The 26702-nt window shown below is 43.6% G+C and overlaps 1 protein-coding gene across 2 annotated transcripts in view; it reads left to right on the forward strand.

Moving 5' to 3' along the window:
• The first annotated feature begins 4280 nt into the window (after positions 1 to 4280).
• Positions 4281 to 26702, forward strand: part of LOC121571143 (disintegrin and metalloproteinase domain-containing protein 12) — a 168457-nt gene continuing 146035 nt past the window's right edge. For both annotated transcript variants that reach the window (XM_041882461.1, XM_041882470.1), the window contains exons 1-3: positions 4281 to 4765; positions 20432 to 20544; positions 23712 to 23785. In XM_041882461.1, coding sequence (XP_041738395.1) covers positions 4657 to 4765; positions 20432 to 20544; positions 23712 to 23785 — 296 coding nt within the window. In that variant the 5' untranslated portion in view covers positions 4281 to 4656. The remainder of the gene's footprint in view (positions 4766 to 20431; positions 20545 to 23711; positions 23786 to 26702) is intronic.

A 26702-nucleotide genomic window follows, 5' to 3' on the forward strand; every position in this document is an offset into this window, starting at 1 on the left:
ATTCTGTATCGAGCTACATTATACGTGTACAGTCTGAAGGCCAGGGCCATGAGGTATTGTGGAAACCTGCAGGGATAATTGAGGTTCTGTAAAGATGGCATACACTGCCCACTCCGGTCCTCATACCTTGAAAATATCCACCTCAGTTGACATACTGTAACTGAAATTTTCAACTAAAGCAAATTCAAGTTTTTCTATAAGAAATGTTTTATATTCAGCCAGCTAGAGACCAATTTACACTGCTGCAGAGTTAGTCATAGCCACGTTTTTAATTAGATATGACATTCTCAGTAGAAAATCATTGAAAGATTAATGTTGTAGGCCTATAAGGCATTGGATGTTGAAATATAGGCTACTGTGAGAGCAACGAAATGATTGTGTTTATCTGCAAATTTATATGTTTTGGTTTTCTATCACTGAATGATTTAATGCTTATAGTAAAGCTGTCCATCAAAATTCAATAAACTTTTAATTTAATACTTCTCCCTCCAATGGTATTTCCGAGTTAAAATGTGTTGCGTCGGAACATTGGTGCAGACAAAAGCATCTTAACTTGTCATTCATCTGTGTCTGAGATGTGGAGAGCTGAGAGAGAGTCAGCCGTCATTGACTTCAGGTCAGCATTGGGCTTGTGGACCCTCCCATCCGGAACGCTGAAATTCCCAGCTAATGGAACTCAGGAGACAGGGAGCGTCTGTGAAAGAGCCCTTTGTCGTGGAGGTCTTTGACGACAAACCCAGAAGATGACATCGTAATCAGAGCTGAGACATCAGAGTAAAGCCAGGGACTTCAGACTCAAATAGCTTGTAAACGTGACTGACATGACAGATATAAACAGGATCGGTGTTCATGGGTATGGAGACGGTATTGGAACATGCGGGGAAAAGCATAAAGCAATCTCCATGGTTAGGGGGTAGTGTAAGGAATATGTCGGAAATGATCCAAATCCATCTTCATGGTGAGAAGACTCACCGTGCTATAAATTGGAGGGTAGAGAACACAACCGAAAAGACTCCATGTGAAACTAGAGACAGGCAGCTAAACAAAATTCCAGGACACTTTTGCATAGGATAAGCTGTCATGTACAGTACAGCAAGAGACTGACCACATCTTCATACTGTATGAGGCCTTTGTAACAAAGAATTATGGCATTATGCAACTATGTGAGACACAGGCAGAAAATAACAGTGCAACTATTCATGTATATTCCATAGAGGGCCTAAATGCCCCTTTAGGCTAAACTGGTTATTTTAATGATACCCACAAACCACTGTATTGATAGAACTGACCTTCTCTTGGGAATGACTTTCTGTAGCCACTAGCAAAGTACCCCTGTTCCAGTGGCTGAGCAGAGACTGACAGCCTATAGATTGAGGAGAGGGATGCCTAGGTATCTCAAGAGCATAGAGCAGCATACTCTGGATCATATAGCCTACTGTCTGGGTTTTCCCACAAGGCTTTTGATTCTAAACTTCCGTCCTGGAAATAGAGCAGATGTGTTCCTTTGAGTCACTACTGTTTAGTCTGAGTCAAGCTGATTCAGGGTAACAGAAAAATGCATTTTATGTAGGCGATACAAAAGTAGAGAACAAGCTGAACCATTTAATGAGCCACACATTCTAAGGTACAGTGTATTCTGGCAGCTGGTCGCTAGTTCAAATCTGTTGCTGTGCCCTTGAGCAAGGCACTTAACCCTAATTGCTTCAGGGTCGCTGTTGACAATGGCTGACCCTGGCTGAGACCGCACTCTCTGAGGATGTCTCAGGAGGAGTTGGGATATGCAAAAAACACATTTCCAATTCACACATGCGTATAATAAACACTTGTACATGTGTGAAATAGGACAAATATAAGCACCAACCAAATTATGATTCTAAGATCAATTCTAAGGTAGTTAGAAAAAGGTTCCCAGCAGAAAGACATACAGAGGTACAAAATGTAAAATGTACTGAACAAAAATATAAACGCAACATGCAACAATTTCAAAGATTTTACTGAGTTACAGTTCATATAAGGAAATCAGTCAATTGAAATAAATTCATTAGGCCCTAATCTATGTATTTCACATGACTGGGCAGGGGTGCAGCGATGGGTGAGCCTTGGAGGGCATAGGCCCACCCACTTGGCAGCCAGGCACACCCACTGGGGAGCCAGGCCCAGCCAATCAGAATGAGTTTTCCCCACAAAAGGGCTTTATTACAGACAGAAATACTCCTCAGCACCACACCCACCCCCCTCAGACGATCCCGCAGGTGAAGAAGTCGGGTGTGGAGGTCCTGGGCTGGCGTGGTTACTGTACACGTGGTCTGCGGTTGTGAGACCGGTTGAACGTACTGCCAAATTCTCTGAAACGACGTTGGAGGCAGCTTATGGTAGATAAATTAACATTAAATTATCTGGCAACAGCTCTGGTGGACATTACTGCAGTCAGCATGCCAATTGCATGCTCCCTCAAAATGTGAGACATCTGTGGCATTATGTTGTGTGACAAAACTGCACATTTTAAAGTGGCCTTTTATTGTCCCCAGCACAAGGTGCACCTGTGTAATGATCATGCTGTTTAATCAGCTTCTTTATATGCCACACCTGGATGGATTATCTTGGTTTAGGAGAAATGCTCACTAACAGGGATGTAAACAAATTTGTGCACAACATTTGAGAGGCATTTTTGTGAGTAAGGAATATTTCTGAGATTTTTTATTTCTGCTCATGAAACATGGGACCAACACTTTAAATGTTGCATATATATTTTTGTTCAGTGTAGATAAGAGGAATCAAGGAGAGATGTTCCAAAAAAAAGACATAGTCAATATTTATAGGAAAAGTTAATCTAGCACTAGGGGTTATACGATTCAAATGTGTTGAGTCAAAAGGGATCAAATGAGAGAGAGAGAGAGAGAGAGAGAGAGAGAGAGAGAGAGAGAGAGAGAGAGAGAGAGAGAGAGAGAGAGAGAGAGAGAGAGAGAGAGAGAGAGAGAGAGAGAGAGAGAGAGAGAGAGAATGGTTTTTAAATGTTTTTCAACAGACATTGTACAAGCAGCAGAAACATGCTGAATTGTGAGTACAACTTACATTTGAATTTGAAAATAGGTAACACCAATTAAAATACAATAAACAACAGAAATAGTCAAAAAATAAGTATTTTGTAGTGTAGCAAAGAGTAGTACATTCAACCCAGATGGGCATAATTTCCTTAATTTGCAGACACTTGAGCCATGGAGATTCATTAGAACTGACTACTCCTACTAAGAGACATCTGTCCATTTAGCCTGCAGCATACACAGTCCATAGAAACGTGCAGGAGCAGGCAGAGGCATCATGCCCAAAGCACACATGCCCCCTCAGATGTGTCCTTTATTTTTATTTTGGGGGCTTCAATTAATTTCAAAAATGTATTTTTAAGCCCACATTTTATCATAATTTTTTATAAAAAATATCAGTCAACTGTATTTCGCGGAAGGGGCACACTGACTGGACCATTATTGTGGATGCTACCATGATTATGCATAGAATGAATCATGAATAATGATGAGTGAGAAAGTTACAGAGGGTCAAAGACATGCTAACCTCTCACCATTACCAATGATTTACCATTCATTTCTATTGTGCACAAAATAATCTGAAACACAACCAAAACGAACTGTAAATGCATCCAATAAATTTGTAGTCACAAAGCTTGATGTAGTCATTGCGTGTTAGAAATATGGGACCAAATACTAAACTTTCGATTACTTTATTGAAAAGAATCTTTCATTTTGACCCCTAATTTTTTTTAGAAAAAAATGTATTACTTGTGAAACAAAATCTATTTCTCTGAGCAATTGTATTAGTATAAATTTTTGGAGCACACAATATAGCATGATGCAAAACTCGTTATACCGGCTATATTTCTGCCTGCTTGAAAACATGAAATGTCCCGGGAATCGATAGAACATCGCTCAGAGATGCACATATACGATATAACATTCAAAATGCGTGAATCTTTCCTTTAACAGTAAAATTGACAGGGTTACAGATTCCAAAACCATTCAATTAATTATGTCTATGGCCACAACGCAACAAGCTGTTCAACATTTGAAAAAATAATTTCAATTTATCCAAATTCGACACTCTCATTGACCTCCATAGAAAAACTCCTTGCTTGGAGGGCGAAACAACAAAAAATTGCCACCTGCTGGAGGGAGACAGATTTTCTCCACTCGACTCTCAGCTGCGCGATATACGTCATCAATTGGGCATCAGGCGTGTCCATATAGCTTCTCCCTCATTGCAGAGGAGAAGAGTGTAGCGGCTCCGATGTTAAAGAGTGTGCTGGTCTCGTGAATCAGACTTCTTATGTAGGCTATCTCTGTTTTCTGTCGCTCCGGCCTACTTCTCCTTTTTCAAACTCACTTCTCAATGTCTTGGAGACATAATTGCCAGGTTTTTGAGCGCAACAAGCAGGGATTTCAACATGCTTGGATGAAAAGTTTTTGACAGCTCCTCTTTCGTGGTCCCGCTCTAAGGAGTAAAACATTGTTCTTCCTCTGTGTTTCGGACTTGATCTCACTCTAGGCTACTGCTTTGCATCCCGCATCCTGTCAATCAATCGTGGACAGCATAGTATGGTCGGTGCCATAATACAACCCGAACGCATTTTCCCCCAAACCGGGCAACATGACAAACTGGAGTTGGAATAACTTTGCATTTCTGATTGTTTTTTATGGCTTGTCCATGTCCACTGCAACGGGCAATACAGACAACACACTTCTGAATTTACATGATGGTAAGTCTCTATTTGAATTAGCCATGCTGACAGTTTTATTATTCTTTGCACTACATACAGTTTACAGTGGGTACCAAATGTCTGTCAACGTCAGTCTAAATAGATTAAAACGGAATCAACCTTAATTCAGCTATTTTATCCTAGTTATCCATTAATGCAAAGATCCCAGGAAACAAATGTAAAAATAAGCAGATTTAAGCAATTCCACATAAAAATAAAAATAAAATCTGCATCTCTGTTTGGCCAAATGTAATACAAATGTGTGTGTGTGTGTGTGTGTGTTAGAGGGAGAGAAAGACAGAGAGGGAGGGAGAGAGGTTTGTTACTGTGGTGCATCCTGTGGCTATTGTTTCCTGCACAGTAAGATAAGACAATAGCAGGAAAGTCAGACAGACAGTGACAGCAGTGCTGGGTGGATGAGTTTAACACACCACACATTGCATGCTTATGTTAAGATTGCAGAAATACATAAACCAAAATGAATAATTATATATTCATGCATTATTACTGTTCAGTATGAGTGAGAGAAAAAAAATCAAATCTCTGTGTGTGTGAGACAGGAAGACATACAGAGAGAGACTGATAGACAGAGAGGGAGAGAAAAAGCGACAGAGAGCGAAGGGCAACCAGTGCAGCCCAAACAACATTGTAAATACCACCAATATTTATCTATTTACTTATCTTCCCATACTATTCCTACTACAACTATTTGCACATTGCTAAAACACTGCTGATAATATAACACTTGAGATGCGTCCTTTGATCAGAGAGAGGATCTAGTGAGAGCCTCGGGCATCTGTGCCTGTCAGCTGGACTTAGCCACAGGGACTGGCCTCAGAACAGCTCTTATCCTCCATCTCCCACCCTCTTGAGTAGAGCATTTCTGACTCGGTCAGTGGTACAGAGGGAGTGGGGAGTTAAGAAACTGTTAGGATAAAGAGAGTTTTGTAGTGGGTATCTGGTAACCTGGGTGGAATTGTGTTTGAGCAACTTCTATGGTCTGTCCATGAAACATAACATTAGTGAGTGTAAGTATTAGATGGGTTAGGATAGGCCTATGTTTCATAACACCTCTTATACCCTAGTGTATTCATGACATAGAAATGGTTTCTCCATCATCTCCTCATTACAGAAGAGAGGACTGATAATGACAGTGTTATTGTTCCATCTGCTGCACTCTGTGAAAGGCCATTCAACCAGAATATATTTTAGAAACCTACAGAAGGTTACACTCTGGACCTGCATGGCTCTGAACAGGATATACAAATAGTTTGAGCATAGTGTATATTGAAATACGGCAAAACCATGCTTTGATGTCAGCAGGATATCAACTTCTAACTTTAAATTGCAGTATAGACCATGTAGTTGGAATGTCTTCATTACATTTACATCATTTACATTTTAGTCATTTAGCAGACGCTCTTATCCAGAGCGACTTACAGGAGCAATTAGGGTTAAGTGCCTTGCTCAAGGGCACATTTACGTCATTTAGCAGACGCTCTAGTCCAGAGCGACTCACAAATTGATGCATTCACCCTATAGCCAGTGGGATAACCACTTTACAATTATTTTTTTTGGGGGGGTAGAAGGATTACTTTATCCTATCCCAGGTATTCCTTAAAGAGGTGGGGTTTCAAATGTCTCCGGAAGGTGGTGAGCGACTCCGCTGTGTGTGGGGGGGTAGAAGGATTGCTTTATCCTATCCCAGGTATTCCTTAAAGAGGTGGGGTTTCAAATGTCTCCGGAAGGTGGTGAGTGACTCCGCTGTCCTGGCGTCGTGAGGGAGCTTGTTCCACCATTGGGGTGCCAGAGCAGCGAACAGTTTTGACTGGGCTGAGTGGGAACTATGCTTCCGCAGAGGAAGGGGAGCCAGCAGGCCAGAGGTGGATGAACGCAATGCCCTCGTTTGGGTGTAGGGACTGATCAGAGCCCGAAGGTACAGAGGTGCCGTTCCCCTCGCTGCTCCAAAGGCAAGCACCATGGTCTTGTAACGGATGCGAGCTTCAACTGGAAGCCAGTGGAGTGTGCGGAGGAGGGGGGTGACGTGAGAGAACTTGGGAAGGTTGAACACCAGACGGGCTGCGGCATTCTGGATGAGTTGTAGGGGTTTAATGGCACATGCAGGGAGGCCAGCCAACAGCGAGTTGCAGTAATCCAGACGGGAGATGACAAGTGCCTGGATTAGGACCTGTGCCGCTTCCTGTGTAAGGCAGGGTCGTACTCTCCGAATGTTGTAGAGCATGAACCTGCAGGAGCGGGTCACCGCCTTGATGTTAGCGGAGAACGACAGGGTGTTGTCCAGGGTCACGCCAAGGCTCTTCGCACTCTGGGAGGAGGACACAACGGAGTTGTCAGCCGTGATGGCGAGATCATGGAACGGGCAGTCCTTCCCCGGGAGGAAGAGCAGCTCCGTCTTGCCAGGGTTCAGCTTGAGGTGGTGATCCGTCATCCATACTGATATGTCTGCCAGACATGCAGAGATGCGATTCGCCACCTGGTTATCAGAAGGGGGAAAGGAGAAGATTAGTTGTGTATCGTCAGCGTAGCAATGATAGGAGAGGCCGTGTGAGGATATGACAGAGCCAAGTGACTTGGTGTATAGGGGAGAAAAGGAGAGGGCCTAGAACTGAGCCCTGGGGGACACCAGTGGTGAGAGCACGTGGTGCGGAGACAGCTTCTCGCCACGCCACTTGGTAGGAGCGACCGGTCAGGTAGGACGCAATCCAGGAGTGAGCCGCGCCGGAGATGCCCAGCTCGGAGAGGGTGGAGAGGGAGGATCTGATGGTTCACAGTATCAAAGGCAGCAGACAGGTCTAGAAGGACAAGAGCAGAGGAGAGATAGTTAGCTTTAGCAGTGCGGAGAGCCTCCGTGACACAGAGAAGAGCAGTCTCAGTTGAATGACCAGTCCTGAAACCTGATTGGTTTGGATCAAGAAGGTCATTCTGAGAGAGATAGCAAGAGAGTTGGCTAAAGACGGCACGCTCAATAGTTTTGGAAAGAAAAGAAAGAAGGGATACTGGTCTGTAGTTGTTGACATCAGTGGGGTCGAGTGTTGGTTTTTTGAGAAGGGGAGCAACTCTCGCTCTCTTGAAGACGGAAGGGACATGGCCAGCGGTCAAGGATGAGTTGATCAGCGAGGTGAGGTAGGGGAGAAGGTCACCGGAGATGGTCTGGAGAAGAGAGGAGGGGATGGGGTCAAGCGGGCAGGTTGTTGGGCGGCCTGCAGTCACAAGTCGCAGGATTTTATCTGGAGAGAGAGGGGAGAAAGAAGTCAAAGCATAGGGTAGGGCAGTGTGAGCAGGACCAGCAGTGTCATTAGACTTAACAAACGAGGATCGGATGTCGTCAACCTTCTTTTCAAAGTGGTTGACGAAGTCATCCAAAAAGAGAGAGGGGGGGATTCAGGAGGGAGGAAAAGGTGGCAAAGAGCTTCCTAGGGTTAGAGGCAGATGCTTGGAATTTAGAGTGGTAGAAGGTGGCCTTAGCAGCAGAAACAGATGAAGAAAATGTAGAGAGGAGGGAGTGAAAAAATGCCAGGTCGGCAGGGAGTTTAGTTTTCTTCCATTTCCGCTCCGCTGCCCGGAGCTCTGTTCTGTGAGCTCGCAATGAGTCATCAAGCCACGGAGCTGGAGGGGAGGACCGAGCCGGCCGGGAGGATAGGGGACACAGAGAGTCAAAGGATGCAGAAAGGGAGGAGAGGAGGGTTGAGGAGGCAGAATCAGGAGATTGGAGGGAGAAGGATTGAGCAGAGGGAAGAGATGATAGGATGGAAGAGGAGAGAGTAGTGGGAGAGAGAGAGCGAAGGTTGCGGCGGCGCATTACCATCTGTGTAGGGGCAGAGTGAGTAGTGTGGGAGGAGAGCGAGAGAGAAAAGGAAACAAAGTAGTGGTCGGAGACATGGAGGGGAGTTGCAGTGAGATTAGTAGAGGAGCAGCATCTAGTGAAGATGAGGTCAAGCGTATTGCCTGCCTTGTGAGTAGGGGGGGACGGTGAGAGGGTGAGGTCAAAAGAGGAGAGGAGTGGAAAGAAGGAGGCAGAGAGAAATGAGTCTTCATCATCAACAAATGTGAAATATTGGACGTGCTCTACTCTTATAATAAGATACTGATGTGTAATTTGATAGCCATGTGTGGGACGTAGCAGGGAGGTAAAGATTCAAGGTCTCGTAGAACTTGCTCAAAAGGTGATAGTTCGAGAATTTTCACCTTCTCACCGGCAATTTGGAGAAAACTGAAAGGATAGTTCAGACTCAGTGCCATTGTGGGTTCATATCACAATTCATATAATTCATTGCCATAGAGGCTGTAAGATCCTACTGTGTGTTCAATGGTGATTGTCAAAGGAGGGGGAGTCTCCCAGACCTTCCAGAAAAGCTGGACTGTCAATCCAAAGAAAAATTAATTTGGTTGCTAAACCATAATCACATGCTGTAAGGCTAGAGGAATGATGTGTGTGTAACTACAGGGTTGTCAAACAACAAAGATGAATGGGCAATCGGTCTGCTTTGAAAATAGCATCTTAGTGAATGTCTGTTTCATTTCAGACCGATAAACTCTTAATCTTGTTTATTCCTATTAGCCTACATGGATTTAAACAAGGTTGTGTACAACCTGTGATTTATCCAGGCTTCAATAAATAATTAGACTAGGGAGCCAAATTACCTTGATTAGATTTGAGGATATGATCTATTCAGTCAGACTGCTGCCCTGGTGCGCTGCATTCATTATAATGTCGTTGGTTGTAATGTCAAAAATAGTAAGTAGGGGCCGGGGAGAGAAGATTTTACTCTGACTACACAAACATGGACACACAGAGAAACACACACACACAAACACACACAAGCACACACACACGCACTCTTTCCCTGAGGAGTGTAGCGCTCATCACCGTTTCCTTGGATGTAACTCTTGTATCCCCTCAGAATGCTATGGAATGCTGATGGTTGGCTGACGGCAGCCACCGTTGCCACTCCTCCCTCCAGTTCATTGGCTGCCTTTGACATTATGGCGACATGTTGGCATTAGTTGTTGTCGTTTTGGGACTGTGATAAACAGTTATGAGTGTCTCTCTCTGTTAGCTGTCATTGGTCATTAAAGTTGTCTGTGTGATTTAGCTGCCTGCTGCTCGCCAGACCCTGCTGCTGCTGCACCACCCTGGGAGCTAACAGACAAACACAACCTGACACGCATCCCGACACAGATGCATGCACACATGAGTGCACAAGTGAGTATCACACTCACATGTGTGTCCACACACTTGTTATGAGTCACCATATAATCTGTAAACACACCTCATTGTAGAAAAAAATAAGAAAAACACATTTCATCGTCAATGTTTCGTTTGACAAAATAGTTTTTTCAAGTCTACACAAATGTCAGCCAGCAAACAGTTCCTCAAAACATAATTAACTACATATAAAAAACTCAGTAACAAAACCCCTAGTTGCCATAGTTCTGCAGTACATTGCTGACAGGCACAGAGAGGAAGGCTTCATATTAGCCAGGCATTCCCGAACCTGAGAGTTCTTTGTAGTGGACACAGCAGCAGAATAGATGACCACACTAGGCACAGACAAAAAGCACTCAGAGTGAGTGCTTTTTGACATTATCAGTGTGAGGCATGAACCCCATGCCCTCTATGGGCATACTCATGGAAAGAGGTGCCATGCTAGATGCCTGTCTTCTCAGTTGGATGTCCTTATTAGGCCTGCATAAAAGGAGGTTCATGTTGGGGTGTTCCAATAGTGGGGCCATGTTAGGTGAGCCTAAATGACAACTGAGAGGTAAAGAAAGGAATGATGGAGAGGGCTTCATTGTGACAGACACATGCAGTGTGTGGGTGGGTGCATGTGTGTGTGCGTGCGTGATCATCGGGACAGTTGCAGTTTTGAGGACTTTCTAAGCACCATGCCACTATTGGTTTGGGCAGTGTCACCATCACTCAATTGCTATGTACTTTGTGTGACACACTTGACACAAAGATTGTGGAAAATACAATCTGACATTGAATGTAGCTGTCAGAGCAGGATAAATATGTCCTACAGTCACTTCTTTTTTGAACTAATCAACACTAGAAAGTGCTGTGTCACGACTGTGTAACTACACATCTTACTCATTATTTAATAGATTCTAGCCATTTTACCCTGGTCAGTTTTATGGACTGACCTTTAGAATGCTTTTGATGGTGAGCAGAGGTACTGAGAGAATAGTATACGAAATGAAATACTTCTTGAAAGGTGAGATCTGAGAGGTAAAATGTATGCACTCACTACTGTAAGACACTCTGGATAAGAGCGTCTGGTAAATGACAAAAATGTAAAAATATAGGTAGTTCTATAGAGTATGATATGTGCTTTGCCTGATACCTGTTTATATGTGTGTGCATGCACACATGCTGTAAGGTTCTGTATTTATTTTTTTCGTCAACCTTGTGTTCTTGAACGTAGCCCTGTCTTTCATTTTTGTTCATTGATTTCACCTGTATTTGTTACTCACCTGGTGTCATCAGCTCCTTATTTAGTTCAGTTCATTCTGTTTGTGCCTTGTGAGGTATTGTTCGTTTTGACTCTACTAAGCCTTTTCCTAGCTCGTTTGTGAGAACCAGTTACAGTGGGGAAAAAAAGTATTTAGTCAGCCACCAATTGTGCAAGTTCTCCCACATAAAAAGATGAGAGAGGCCTGTAATTTTCATCATAGGTACACGTCAAGTATGACAGACAAATTGAGAATTATTTTCTCCAGAAAATCACATTGTAGGATTTTTAATGAATTTATTTGCAAATTATGGTGGAAAGTAAGTATTTGGTCACCTACAAACAAGCAAGATTTCTGGCTCTCACAGACCTGTAACTTCTTCTTTAAGAGGCTCCTCTGTCCTCCACTCGTTACCTATATTAATGGCACCTGTTTGAACTTGTTATCAGTATAAAAGACACCTGTCCACAACCTCAAACAGTCACACTCCAAACTCCACTATGGCCAAGAGCAAAGAGCTGTCAATGGACACCAGAAACAAAATTGTAGACCTGCACCAGGCTGGGAAGACTGAATCTGCAATAGGTAAGCAGCTTGGTTTGAAGAAATCAACTGTGGGAGCAATTATTAGGAAATGGAAGACATACAAGACCACTGATAATCTCCCTCGATCTGGGGCTCCACGCAAGATCTCACCCCGTGGGGTCAAAATGATCACAAGAACGGTGAGCAAAAATCCCAGAACCACACGGGGGGACCTAGTGAATGACCTGCAGAGAGCTGGGACCAAAGTAACAAAGCCTACCATCAGTAACACACTACGCCGCCAGGGACTCAAATCCTGCAGTGCCAGACGTGTCCCCCTGCTTAAGCCAGTACATGTCCAGGCCTGTCTGAAGTTTGCTAGAGTGCATTTGGATGATCCAGAAGAGGATTGGGAGAATGTCAGATGAAACCAAAATATAACTTTTTGGTAAAAACTCAACTCATCGTGTTTGGAGGACAAAGAATGCTGAGTTGCATCCAAAGAACACCATACCTACTGTGAAGCATGGGGGTGGAAACATCATGCTTTGGGGCTGTTTTTCTGCAAAGGGACCAGGATGACTGATCCGTGTAAAGGAGAGAATGATAGGGCCATGTATCGTGAGATTTTGAGTGAAAACCTCCTTCCATCAGCAAGGGCATTGAAGATGAAACGTGGCTGGGTCTTTCAGCATGACAATGATCCCAAACACACCGCCCGGGCAACGAAGGAGTGGCTTCGTAAGAAGCATTTCAAGGTCCTGGAGTGGCCTAGCCAGTCTCCAGATCTCAACCCCATAGAAAATGTTTTGAGGGAGTTGAAAGTCCATGTTGCCCAGAGACAGCCCCAAAACATCACTGCTCTAGAGGAGATCTGCATGGAGGAATGGGCCAAAATACCAGCAACAGTGTGTGAAAACCTTGTGAAGACTTACAGAAAACGTTTGACCTGTGTCATTGCCAACAAAGGGTATATAACAAAGTATTGAGAAACTTTAGTTATTGACCAAATACTTATTTTCCAAATAAATTCATTAAAAGTCCTACAATGTGATTTTCTGGAGGAAAAAAAATCACATTTTGTCTGTCATAGTTGACCTGTACCTATGATGAAAATTACAGGCCTCTCTCATCTTTTTAAGTGGGAGAACTTGCACAATTGGTGGCTGACTAAATACTTTTTTCCCCACTGTATAGCCTTCAGTCCTAGTTTTTGATTCTCCTGCCTGTTTGCCTACCTGTGTATGACCATTGCCTGCCTGTGACCACGACTCCTGCCTTCTGCAAAGGCGAAATAAACACCTGCCGCGCTCTGCGCGTGAATCTACACCTTTTTCTCCCTGAGTATTCATTACACATGCTTGCAAGAATGTAGAGTTGAAGGGCCCTTTGATTAGAACTCAACATCCATGTGTGTTTTCAGATGAATCAACATTTAGTGTCTTCACTAAAACCCCTGTGCTGGGGACACTGAGCTGATAGCTGGAGCGTGCTTCTCCTCAGCTGGCTGTTAGGTGTTCCTACATGCATGATCAGTTACTGAAAGCCAGAATCCCCAGGTCCCCATGCTGAGATCCCCAGAGCTCGGAGGCGGAATCCTGTGTCTGCAGAGAACAAGTTGAAAAGTGGCTCCTAAGCAGATGATTCCTCTGAAGCTCCTGAGGGATGGGAGTGCCTGCAGGAGGCGGATCCCACTAACCCACCACGTCAGGCATAGGGAGCCCCACCCTAACTCACACATACTGTATACACACACACACACACACACACACACACTTCAGGGATCTCCCTTAACAGAAGAAACTGACTTGTTGGAAAGGTGGCATCCTATGATGGTGCCACGTTGAAAGTCACTGAGCTCTTCAATAAGGCCATTCTACTGCCAATATTTGTCTATAGAGATTGCATGGCTGTGTGCTCATTTTTTATACACCTGTCAGCAACGGGTGTGGCTGAAATAGCTTAATCCACAAAAGGGTGTCCACATACTTTTGTATACAAGTGTACATCTCGCTGGTTTTTCTATGCATCTTCAAGACCAGAAGACAGACTCGGGTAAGACAAAGGGAGGAGGGGTGTGTCTCTTTGTTAACAACAGCTGGTGTGCGATCTCTAATGTTAAGGAAGTCTCAAGTTTTTCCGCACCGGAGTTAGAATACCTCATGATAAGCTGCAGACCATACTATTTACCAAGAGTGTTTTTTGGAGTTGTCTATTTACCATCACAAACCAATGCTGGCACTAAGACCACACACAACGAGCTGTATAGGGCCATAAGCAAACAAGAAAATGCTCATCCAGAGGCGGCATTTCTCTTGGCTGGTGATTTTAATGCAGGGAAACTGAAATCAATTTTACCTAATTTTTACCAACATGTCACCTGTGCAACTGGAGGCGACAAAACTCTAGAGCACTTTTACTCCGCACACAGAAACGCATACAAGGCCCCCCCTCGCCTTCCCTTTGGCAAATCAGACCATGACTCTATCCTCCTGCTTCCTGCTTACAAGCAGAAACTAAAACAGGACGTACCAGTGATGCACTCAATACGGAAGTGGTCCGCTGAAGCGGATGCTAATATACAGGACTGTTTTGCTAGCACAGACTGGAATATGTTAATAACTGAGACATAAAAATTATATTCATGAATTCATCTGACTGGATGCTGTCATGAAGCGCTTCCCGGATGCAACAAAGGGACAAGTGGGAACGGCTTAAAACAGTAAAATGGCTGAATTGAGAAGTGATGAGAGAAAAAAATAACATTAATAGGATTCCAAATTGTTTTTGTGTGTTTTGTAGTTTTTTGGTTCTAATGTTTTATTACCATAACTACAAGTATCACTGAAATAATGCTCCGTAACACATATTGTTAACTTGTATTGTCACGTATAAGGGATTAATATGTAATAAACATTTGAATACTATGTGTCACACATATATAAGCATATAATAAGCATATAATAGTCCCGTGTAGCTCAGTGGGTAGAGCATGCCGTTTGCAACGCCAGGGTTGGGGGTTTGTTTCCCACGGGGGACCAGTATGGAAAACAAAAATGTATGCACTCACTAACTGTAAGTCGCTCTGGATAAGAGCATCTGCTAAATGACTAAAATGTAAATGTAAAATGTAAAATATGTTCTGTGATTTATCCGATAACATTGAGTTTACCACATCAGTCACCGGCTTCATTAATAAGTGCATCGACGACATCATCCCCACATTGACCGTACGTACATACCCCAACCAGAAGACATGGATTACAGGCAACATCCGCACTGAGCTAAAGGCTAGAGCTGCTGCTTTCAAGGAGCGGGACACTAATCCGGACACTTATAAGGAATCCCGCTATGACCTCCGATGAGCCATCAAACAGGCAAAGCGTCAACTAAGATCAAATCCTACTACGCCGGCTCTGACGCTCGACGGATGTGGCAGGGTTTGCAAACTATCACGGATTACAAAAGGAAACCCAGCTACAAACTGCCCAGCGACACGAGCCTACCAGACGAGATAAATGCCTTCTATGCTCGCTCCGAGGCAAGCAACATTAAACAGTTTTACATTTTTCATTTTAGTCATTTAGCAGACGCTCTTATCCAGAGCGACTTACAGTTTAGTGAGTGCATACATTTTTCATACTTGAACAGAAAAATGCATGAGAGCACCAGCTGTTCCGGACGACTGTGTGATCTCGCTCTCTGTGGCCGTGTGAGTAAGAACTTTAAACAGGTTAACATTCGCAAGGCCGCTGGGCCAGAAGGAATGACTATATGACTATCGCCCCGTAGCACTCACATCTATAGACATGAAATGCTTTGAAAGTCTGGTCATGGCTCACATCAACACTATTATCCCAGACACCCTGGACCCACTCCAATTCGCGTACTGCCCCAACAGATCCACAGATGACGCAATCTCTATTGCACTCCACACTGCCCTCACTCACCTGGACAAAAATAATACCTATGTAAGAATGCTGTTCATTGACTACAGCTCAGCATTCATAACCATAGTTCCCTCCAAGCGCAGGACCCTGGGACTGAACACCTCCCTTTGCAAATGGATCTTGGACTTCCTGATGTGGTGACCCCAGGCGGTGAGGGTATGCAACAACACATCTGCCATGCTGACCATCAACACGGGGGCCCCTCGGGTGTGCTTTGTTCCCTCCTATCCTCCCTATTCACCCACAACTGCGTGGCCACGCACAACTCCAACACCATCATCAAGTTTGCTGACGACACAATGGTAGTAGGAATGATCACCGACAATGATGAGGCAGCCTATAGGGAGGAGGTCAGAGACCTGGCAGTGTGGTGCCAGGACAACAACCTCTCCCTTAATGTCAGCAAGATAAAGGAGCTGATCATGGACTACAGGAAACGGAGGGGTGTGCACGCCCCCATCCACAGCAATGGGGCTGTAATTGAGCGGGTCGAGAGCTTCCTCTGTGTCCACATCACTAAGGAATGAACATGGTCCACACATACCCACACAGTTGTGAAGAGGGCACGACAGGACCTCTTCCCCCTCAGAAGGCTGAAAAGATTTGGCATGGGCCCTCAGATCCTCAAAAGGTTCTACAGCTGCACCATTGAGGGCATCTTGACTGGTACGGCAACTACAAGGCATCCGACCGCAAGGAGCTACAGAGGGTGGTGAGTACGGCCCAGTACATCCCTGGGGCCAACCTCCCTGCCATCCAGGACCTCTATACAAGGCGGTGTCAGAGGAAGCCCAAACAGTTGTCAAAGACTCTAGCCACCCAAGCCATATACTGTTCTCTTTATTTCCACACGGCAAGCGGTACCAGTGAACCAAGTCTGGAACCAACAGGACCCTTATCAGCTTCTACCCCCAAGTCATGACTGCTAAACAAGCCTGCTAAATAGCTAATCAAATGGCTACCCGGACAACCTGCATTGACCCTTTTCTGCACTAACTCTCTTGCACTGACATCTATGCACACACACTGGACTCTATCCACACACTCACACATACTTACACTGACACCCCAACACACACATACACACCCCAACACACACATACACTTTTTTGCACTCTCTCCTGCACTGACTCTGTTCACACACACACACACACACACACACACTATATACGCCCACACACACATAACATGCGCACATCTACACCTGTTGTTTACGAAGCATGTGACAAATACAGTTTTATTTGAATGATCATAAACATCACAGACGAGAGAGCTAGCGCTAGCTATAGGTTTTATTAGTGTAAGAGTAGGACTTCTAATAGGAACTGTTTCAACGACTGGGTATTTTATTGTGTGCAAAGTGATACAGTAAAGTTTTAACAAGGGGAATTGTAAAGCATTTTTCTTTGATGTTGTAGCATTAGCCCTAAAACCATAACTGGCTCGTTCAAAGGAGGCTTGTGTCTTATAAATGGGTCTGCCTTTGAACTTTAGTACTATACTTTCAGAGTGATGAGATGACATTAAAGTCTTTGCTGCTAGAAGCGCAGGCATTTAAAAGATACATGCTACAAAATTTGATTGGCCTTTGTTAGTGCTAACAGAATGGGTGCAACCCTATTGACTTCAATAGATAGTTATTCATTCCAAGATCATTGAAGTTAGATTGATGTCATTAGTTATTGAATATCTGAAATGTTTGTAGCTCCCCTCACTCGCTCAACCTTTCAACGTTCAAGTAAAATGGCAATATATTTTCTATCTAGATCAAAATATAGAATGGTCTCTCTCTCTCTCTCTCTCTCTCTCTCTCTCTCTCTCTCTCTCTCTCTCTCTCTCTCTCTCTCTCTCTCTCTCTCTCTCTCTCTCTCTCTCTCTCTCTCTCTCTCTCTCTCTCTCTCTCTCTCTCTCTCTCTCTCTCTATACAGTGAGGGAAAAAAGTATTTGATCCCCTGCTGATTTTGTACGTTTGCCCACTGACAAAGACATGATCAGTCTATCATTTTAATGGTATGTTTATTTGAACAGTGAGAGACAGAATAACAACAAACAAATCCAGAAAAACGCATGTCAAAATTTTTATAAATGTATTTGCATTTTAATGAGGGAAAAAAGTATTTGACCCACTCTCAATCAGAAAGATTTCTGTCTCCCAGGTGTCTTTTATACAGGTAACGAGCTGAGATTAGGAGCACACTCTTAAAGGGAGTGCTCCTAATCTCATCCTAGATCTGAATGATCTCATTAAATACTTTTTTCTTTACATAGTTGAATGTGCTGACAACAAAATCACACAAAAATTATCAATGGAAATCAAATTTATCAACCCATGGAGGTCTGGATTCACCCTCAAAATTAAAGTGGAAAACCACACTACAGGCTGATCCAACTTTGATGTAATGTCCTAAAAACAAGTAAAAATGAGGCTCAGTAGTGTGTGTGGCCTCCACGTGCCTGTATGACCTCCCTACAACGCCTGGGCATGCTCCTGATGAGGTGGCGGATGGTCTCCTGAGGGATCTCCTCCCAGACCTGGACTAAAGCATCCACCAACTCCTGGACAGTCTGTGGTGCAACGTGGCGTTGGTGGATGGAGCGAGACATGATGTCCCAGATGTGCTCAATTGGATTCAGGTCTGGGGAACGGGCGGGCCAGTCCATAGCATCAATGCCTTCCTCTTGCAGGAACTGCTGACACACTCCAGCCACATGAGGTCTAGCATTGTCTTGCATTAGGAGGAACCCAGGGCCAACCGCACCAGCATATGGTCTCACAAGGGGTCTGAGGATCTCATCTCGGTACCTAATGGCAGTCAGGCTACCTCTGGCGAGCACATGGAGGGCTGTGCGGCCCCCCAAAGAAATGCCACCCCACACCATGACTGACCCACCGCCAAACCGGTCATGCTGGAGGATGTTGCAGGCAGCAGAATGTTCTCCACGGCGTCTCCAGACTCCGTCACGTCTGTCACATGTGCTCAGTGTGAACCTGCTTTCATCTGTGAAGAGCACAGGGCGCCAGTGGCGAATTTGCCAATCTTGGTGTTCTCTGGCAAATGCCAAACGTCCTGCACGGTGTTGGGCTGTAAGCACAACCCCCACCTATGGACGTCGGGCCCTCATACCACCCTCATGCAGTCTGTTTCTGACCGTTTGAGCAGACACATGCACATTTGTGGCCTGCTGGAGGTCATTTTGCAGGGCTCTGGCAGTGCTCCTCCTGCTCCTCCTTGCACAAAGGCGGAGGTAGCAGTCCTGCTGCTGGGTTGTTGCCCTCCTACGGCCTCCTCCACGTCTCCTGATGTACTGGCCTGTCTCCTGGTAGTGCCTCCATGCTCTGGACACTACGCTGACAGACAAAGCAAATCTTCTTGCCACAGCTCGCATTGATGTGCCATCCTGGATGAGCTGCACTACCTGAGCCACTTGTGTGGGTTGTAGACTCCGTCTCATGCTACCACTAGAGTGAAAGCACCGCCAGCAGTCAAAAGTGACCAAAACATCAGCCAGGAAGCATAGGAACTGAGAAGTGGTCTGTGGTCACCACCTGCAAAACCAGTCCTTTATTGGGGGTGTCTTGCTAATTGCCTATAATTTCCACCTGTTGTCTATTCCATTTGCACAACAGCATGTGAAATGTATTGTCAATCAGTGTTGCTTCCCAAGTGGACAGTTTGATTTCACAGAAGTGTGATTGACTTGAAGTTACATTGTGTTGTTTAAGTGTTCCCTTTATTTTTTTGAGCAGTGTATATACATACATGCATACATATACACTGTCTGCTTGCATGTAAATACTCAAATGGACAGCTTCCTGTATGTGTCTAGCTTGTCTAACTGATTACATAAAACCCCCGGTGAATTCACCTTACCAGGAGGGTAAAGAAGTTGCTTTTAATGTGAAAATAATAGATTTACAATAGAACAACAAATTGGGGGGAAAAGCGCTTTATATCGATTAACAGTATAACAGAGAAATTGCTTTAATGCACAGCACAGCAGTAGGTTGGTTTGTGCAGCAGTGCTGTCGAGATATATTGTTAAAGCTGTGTTCCTGATGAGTTGTGTGAAAGCATCCATTATTGATGTTGTGTCTGTGGTCTTACTGCAGAACAGGGACTCTTTGGGGACACCACTGTTTTACAGTCGAATAAGAGAGAGCTTGCACTGTGTTTGGAAAAGCAATACCGTCGGTTTCCAAAGGCAATATGTCTAAAGTACTTTGCTGTACAGTTCGTCTGAGGGCTGCCTTTTTCTGAAACCCATATGGTGTGTTTTAAAAAAATGGATGCGTGTAGTAGTGTTATATTTATTGTGAATGTTTTTTTGAACAGTTTGGTTCCCTCAAGTGACTTACAACCTTTACATAAATTGGGCATTTAGTGTTTAATGAATTCAAGGTCATGTAAACAATAGAGCAACACATTTTACTTGAGGTGACCTGAAGCTAAATCATGAAACAATCACATGTTCAAAAGACTGTTTAACATTTCATGTCATTCTCCATAATCTCATGGTTGACTGCCGCCACAACCAGTGAAGTAAGGGGTTATGTCATTCTCATTATACATTAACATTCTCTCAGTCAGGTCACCTCGGGTCAAGTGTCTACTTAACAGAGACCAGATAGACATCAGTATCCCACTACTCATACCCACTCAGTACAAATCACTTCCATTGATTACATCACTAATCACTGCTATTGATCTTTTAACAGGCAACCAGAGTGTGCTGCACAGTGCCGTCCCTGAGCCCCAACACTATGACACCACGGTACCTTTCCTGCTGGAAGGGCAGGAGCGCAAACCAGTCAGCCAGCTCAAGTCCAGGGTAAATATTCATAATGCAGCCTTTTAGCGGCCCTGGTTAATGCTAATACACTGCTCCTAACTCAGCCAACCACAGATGTCAGCTTGCCTGCCGGACTGCCTCTGGTCTCTTCTGTTGTTCCAGTCATGAGCTCCTAATAATTCCCCATCTCTGTTTATCCTCAGCTGATTCCCCTTTGTGGTTGTTACTGAAAGCTCACTCCCCACCGTGTTGAATGGCCCCTCTGTTGTTTGTTTCGTATGAGATAGGCCCTGAGGCTCCACACACTGTGTAATTATTCCCCCAATTTGCCAGCTTCCTATACTCTACAAATCATCAGTGCATAAAAAGCAACATTTTTTAAATTGTTTGGGGGATAGGAGAAGGCTAGACGCACACCACTGGCTATAGACCACCTTTTTTTCCCTAAACAGTCTGGTGTTGTAACAAAGTCAGGTAGCAACCGGATTTGAAACCATCTAACCATTGTGCTAAAATGTATTGGACAGATGAGCTTAGTTGTGGATGGCTAGCAAATGCATCCTAACACTTATCATCCTTGACATACCAGAACTGTAATCACAGCAAGGATGTATAAGACATATTAGAGGTTCTTTCTATCAACCATGTGTAATGCCTGAAATCCATTCAGTTATTAAAACCAGGGAAATCAGCACATTTTATCTCTGCTATTACATGGGGTCTTTGAGCAAATTGAGCACATTCTGCAATTGAGTCTGTGGTTTAAGGGTAGCTTCAGATGGGGAAACCCAATGCGTTCAGCCCACGAGGACTTAGTGAGAGAAATTAATGTTTGAAATCCGGGATCCCCCACTGCACCACAACGATACCGTTCCAGACAAGGAAAACGGGGGAGTGTTGAGTAGTACTCCCAGAATATTTAAAACAGCTATTTCTTTCCAAGATGTATCCCTCAGATTATACCTGAGTGGATAGGTTTTTCCTAGCTGGAGGAAATACTATGTTAGTCTCTCAACTCCACACTTTCTCAACTTCCTCAATGCTGAGCTTGAGCTTTACTTTGATGACATGGGTAGGGTATTAGTAAAACAACAACATCTCTGAAATGAGAAGGAGTCATGAGGGCTGCCAAAGTAATGCATCAGAATGTGTTATAGCTTTGTCTGGAACAATGAAGAGATTCTATGTATTTAGTTAGGACAGAATTTAGGTGAAAGTTAATTGTATTTTATTAGAGAGATATTCCAATGTCATGACACTACATAATCAATTGAGTTTGACAACAATGTCCATTTGTATTGTTCGGGAGCAAGCTGTTATAGCCATGTTGACTATTCCAACATATTCTTGAGTTGTATTATTATTTTATCAGAGATGATACCTGACTCATTTTTCCCTCCCCTGTTATTTTTATTGAGCTGTTTTCGGTGCCACTAGAAGTAGCATGCCAATATCACAGTCATCCTGAGTCAGGACAGTGGGGTGATGACCTGACATGAACAGTCCTGCCCTTTCTAAACCACAAATGGACCCACCATGGACCTACTGTCAAACTACTGGGTTTCTGGCAGAGAAACAGCCCTAACCTGAACAGAGCCCAGCAGGCCTAAGCCAAGTCTCATCTGTCTTAGTATTATCTGACTGAGACAAATGGTCACTCTGTCTCTCTGTCTATCTTTATCTCTGCCTGTCTCCCTGGTCCCTGCATATCTGTGTCTATCCGTGAATTCCGTGGGGTTTAAGACAGTGCTTCCACAGACTAAGTCAGGGTGCAGTCAAAATGCATGCCTGCTTTTTTTTTCTTTTTTTTTTCACCTTTATTTAACTAGGTAGGCCAGTTGAGAACAAGTTCTCATTTACAACTGCGACCTGGCCAAGATAAAGCAAAGCACAACAACAACACAGAGTTACACATGGGATAAACAAAACATACAGTCAATAACACAATGTGTGCAAATGTAGTAAGTTATGGAGGTAAGGCAATAAATAGGCTATAGTGCAAAATAATTACAATTTAGTATTAACACTGGAGTGATAGATGTGCAAAAAGAGATACTTGGATGCAAATGAGCAAAATAAATAACAATATTGGGATGAGGTAGTTGGGTGGGATAATTACAGATGGGCTGTGTACAGGTGCAGTGATCGGTAAGCTGCTCAGACAACTGATGCTTAAAGTTAGTGAGGTAGATAAGAGTCAAACAAGTCATCCCCAAAGCCAACACCTCATTTGGCCACCATTCCTTCCAGTTCTCTGCTGCTAATGATTGGAACACATTTTTGCAGTTCGTTCCAATCATTAGCAGCAGAGAACTGGAAGGAATGGCGGCCAAATGAGGTGTTGGCTTTGGGGATGACTTGTCTGTGTACCTGCTTCTACATGTGTAGTAAAATAGTTCTAATGACAACATGAAGCATGGACATAAATCCATACAAATATTTCCTAGAAGGAGGCTCTCCATCCCTGTGTGTGTGTGTGTGTGTGTGTGTGTGTGTGTGTGTGTGTGTGTGTCTGTGTATGTGTGTTACACAGTATCTGATAGCCTCTCGTAAACTATGCGACAGAATGAGATCCCCAGCTTTTTCCCATGGGCCAGTTTGGTCATAACTCATGAGTGCTGAAAAGGCAGGAGGTCTGGGGAAATTAGTGTCAGTCGGCACTGAAATATGCAGACAATCCTACAAATTTTTGTTCTTGCACTCAAGGAAAAACACTACTTGCTCTGCAAAGATATATGTTTTTTTGCTGTTGATTTCTGACTAACATCAACCTGACATGGTAGATTATTGCTATAGACCTAAGGGGTAATGTTTTATTTACTGTTCAACATTAGATCGTTTTTTTCATTACTGTTGATCTCATATAAATGTCCAAGTTTTTAACCTAAGGCAATTATGAACGGTACTAATGGAAGAGTCTATGACTGGGTCATCCTGGGATGGATCATTAGTAATGGAGAGGCGTGATATGTGCTCATCAAAAAGTCAGCTGTCATGGTTAGAGTCCAGAGCTTTTCCTGGTCAGGTAACGTAGTCAGGAAAACAGGGCCCTAGTCATGACAACCATCAATGGCAGGGATCTGGGAACTGGAACCCCTCTTCCTAGCCCATTACCAGCATGCCCTCCTACTTCCTGTCCAGTATGTAAGCCCTGCTTGCTGGGTGTCCCGTCCCCTCACCTCTCGTGTCATGTGTTTGTGTTCTAGAGTCATCCTGCCTCACTGAGGCTGGTGTTGGATGCAGAAGGTGAACAACTGGTCCTGGCACTACAAAAAAATGAGTAAGTCATCATCCTATCATCGGCTGCACATCCTACATCCGACCTACATCATTACAGGCATCTAGGCATTTAAAGGAATATGAACAATATGGGGAGATGACTAGTGGATGTTGGTTTATATCATGAATGGTTTGTTTGAATTTGGAAAGATTCAAGCACATTGACATATGGAGTAAACAATGATCAGATGTGTTGCACTTCAGCTAGCATATGCTGTGCCCATGGCTGTAGAAAGAGCTATGGCTAAAGCTTCTACGGTATGAGGGCTGATACAGTTTCATGAAGGGGAAGAAATTATTTCACAGAGCAAATGTATTTTATGGTTTAGTCTCTCTGAAGAGTTGAAAAAGGATATAGGATATAGCTGATAAAGAGTGAGGGAGAAGAGGGGATTTTTTTCCCTCCTCTCAATCTCCCTTTTCCCTTTCTCTCATCACCTTCTTCTCTTCCAGGCATGAGAACTGGGAATTCTGTGGAGTTGTGTGTATGTGTGAGATTTAATGCATATACAGTATACACACGGTTTATATATACAGTACAAGCTAAGAACTTCCAAAAGCAAAGAGACTTAGGCCAGATAACATTTTTTATCTCAATATCAAATCATTTCTAGGTAACAATTAAGTACCTTACTATGATTGTTTTCAATTAAAATTTTTTTTTTTAAATGCTTCTTAGCTAGGAGCAATTTCTCAAGCAATCATTTTGCTAGGACTGTCTGAGTGTGGAATGAGTGGGGAGGGGAAAACTGAAACTAGCTGTTATTAGCAGAGGGGTTTGGAACTCTCTTTCTTATTGGTCTATTAACTGATTTACCGGCTGGTGATGTCATCAGGCAGGCCAAAACGTATCAAACAGCTCTTACACTGAAAGGACATAATCATAATTGTCATTATTCCAACCTCATCGTCTGGAAATATAATGAACAAAAATATAAACACAACATGCAACAATTTCAAAGATTTTACTGAGTTACAGTTCATAAAAGGAAATCAGTCAATTGAAATAAATTAAATAAGCCCTAATCTATGGATTTCACGTGACTGGTCAGGGGCGCAGCCATTGGTCGGCCTGGGAGGTCATAGGCCCACCCACTTGGGAGCCAGGCCCACCCACTGGGGAGCCAGACCTAGACAATTTACAGTAAACAAATTGACAGCAGACTTTCAGCATGCTTATAGGGAAGGACATTCAACAAGCACAGCTCTTACACAAATGACTGATGATTGGCTTAGAGAAATTGATGATAAATAATGTGGGGGCTGTTTGGTTAGACTTCAGTGTGGGTTTTGACATTATCGATCATAGTCTGCTGCTGGAAAAACGTATGTGTTATGGCTTTACACCCCCTGCTATATTGTGGATAAAGAGTTACCTGTCTAACAGAACACAGAGGGTGTTCTTTAATGGAAGCCTCTCCAACATAATCCAGGTAGAATCAGGAATTCCCCAGGGCAGCTGTCTTGGCCCCTTACTTTTTTCAATCTTTACTAACGACATGCCACTGGCTATGAGTAAAGCCAGTGTGTCTATGTATGCGGATGAATGGCAAGGAATAAGTTAGTCCTAAATATTAAAAAAATGTAAAGCATTGTATTTGGAACAAATCATTCACTAAACGCTAAACCTCAACTAAATTTTGTAATAAATAATGTGGAAATTGAGCAAGTTGAGGTGACTAAACTGCTTGGAGTAACCCTGGATTGTAAACTGTTATGGTCAAAACATATTGATACAACAGTTGCTAAGATGGGGAGAAGTCTGTCCATAATAAAGTGTTACTCAACCTTCTTAACAGCACTATCAACAAGGCAGGTCCTAAATGCTCTAGGTTTGTCACACCTGGACTACTGTTCAGTGATGTGGTCAGGTGCCACAAAGAGGGACTTAGGAAAATTGCAATTGGCTCAAAACATGGCAGCACGGCTGGCCCTTGGATGTACACAGAGAGCAAACATTAATAATGTGCATGTCAATCTCTGCTGGCTCAAAGTAGAGGAGAGATTGACTTCATCACTACTTGTATTTGTGAGAGGTATGGACATGTTGAAAGCACCGAGCTGTCTGTTTAAATGACTAGCACACAGCTCAGACACCCATGCATACCCCACAAGACATGCCACCAGAGGTCTCTTCACAGTCACCAAGTCCAGAACAGACTATGGGAGGCGCACAGTACTACATAGAGCCATGGCTACATCAGGTAACTGATGCAAGTAGTAGAATCAGATTTAAAAAACAGATACAAATACACCTTATGGAACAGCGGGACTGTGAAGCAACACAAACATAGACACAGACACATGCATACACACACAATAACATACGCACTATACACACGCGTACACATGGATTTTGTGTTGTAAATATGTGGTAGTGGAGTATGGACCTGAGGGCACACACTTAGTGTGTTGTGAATTCTGTAATGAATATATTGTAATGTTTTTAAAATTGTATTACTGCCTTAATTTTGCTGGACCCCAGGAAGAGTAGCTGCTGCCTTGGCAGCAGCTAATGGGGATACATAATAACTACACATACAAATCAGAAATATTTTTTCCCCACAAAGGAGCTTTATTATAGACAGAAATACTCCTCAGTACCCCCCTCCCTCCCTCCCCTCCTTAGACGATCCCACAGATGAAGAAGCCTGATGTGGAGGTTGGCGTGGTTACACGTGGTCTGCGGTTGTGAGGCCGGTTGGGCTTACTGCCAAATTCTCTAAAATTATGTTGGAGGCGGCTTATGGTAGAGAAATGAACAATACATTATCTGGCTACAGCTCTGTTGGACATTCCTGCAGTCAGCATGCCAATTGCACGCTCTCTCAAAACTTGAGACATCTGTGACATTGTGTTGTGTGACAAAATTGCACATTTAAGTGTGGTGTTTTATTGTCCCCAGCACAAGGTGCACC

This window comes from Coregonus clupeaformis, chromosome 1 (genome assembly GCF_020615455.1).
Source record: "Coregonus clupeaformis isolate EN_2021a chromosome 1, ASM2061545v1, whole genome shotgun sequence".
Taxonomy (NCBI): domain Eukaryota; kingdom Metazoa; phylum Chordata; class Actinopteri; order Salmoniformes; family Salmonidae; genus Coregonus; species Coregonus clupeaformis.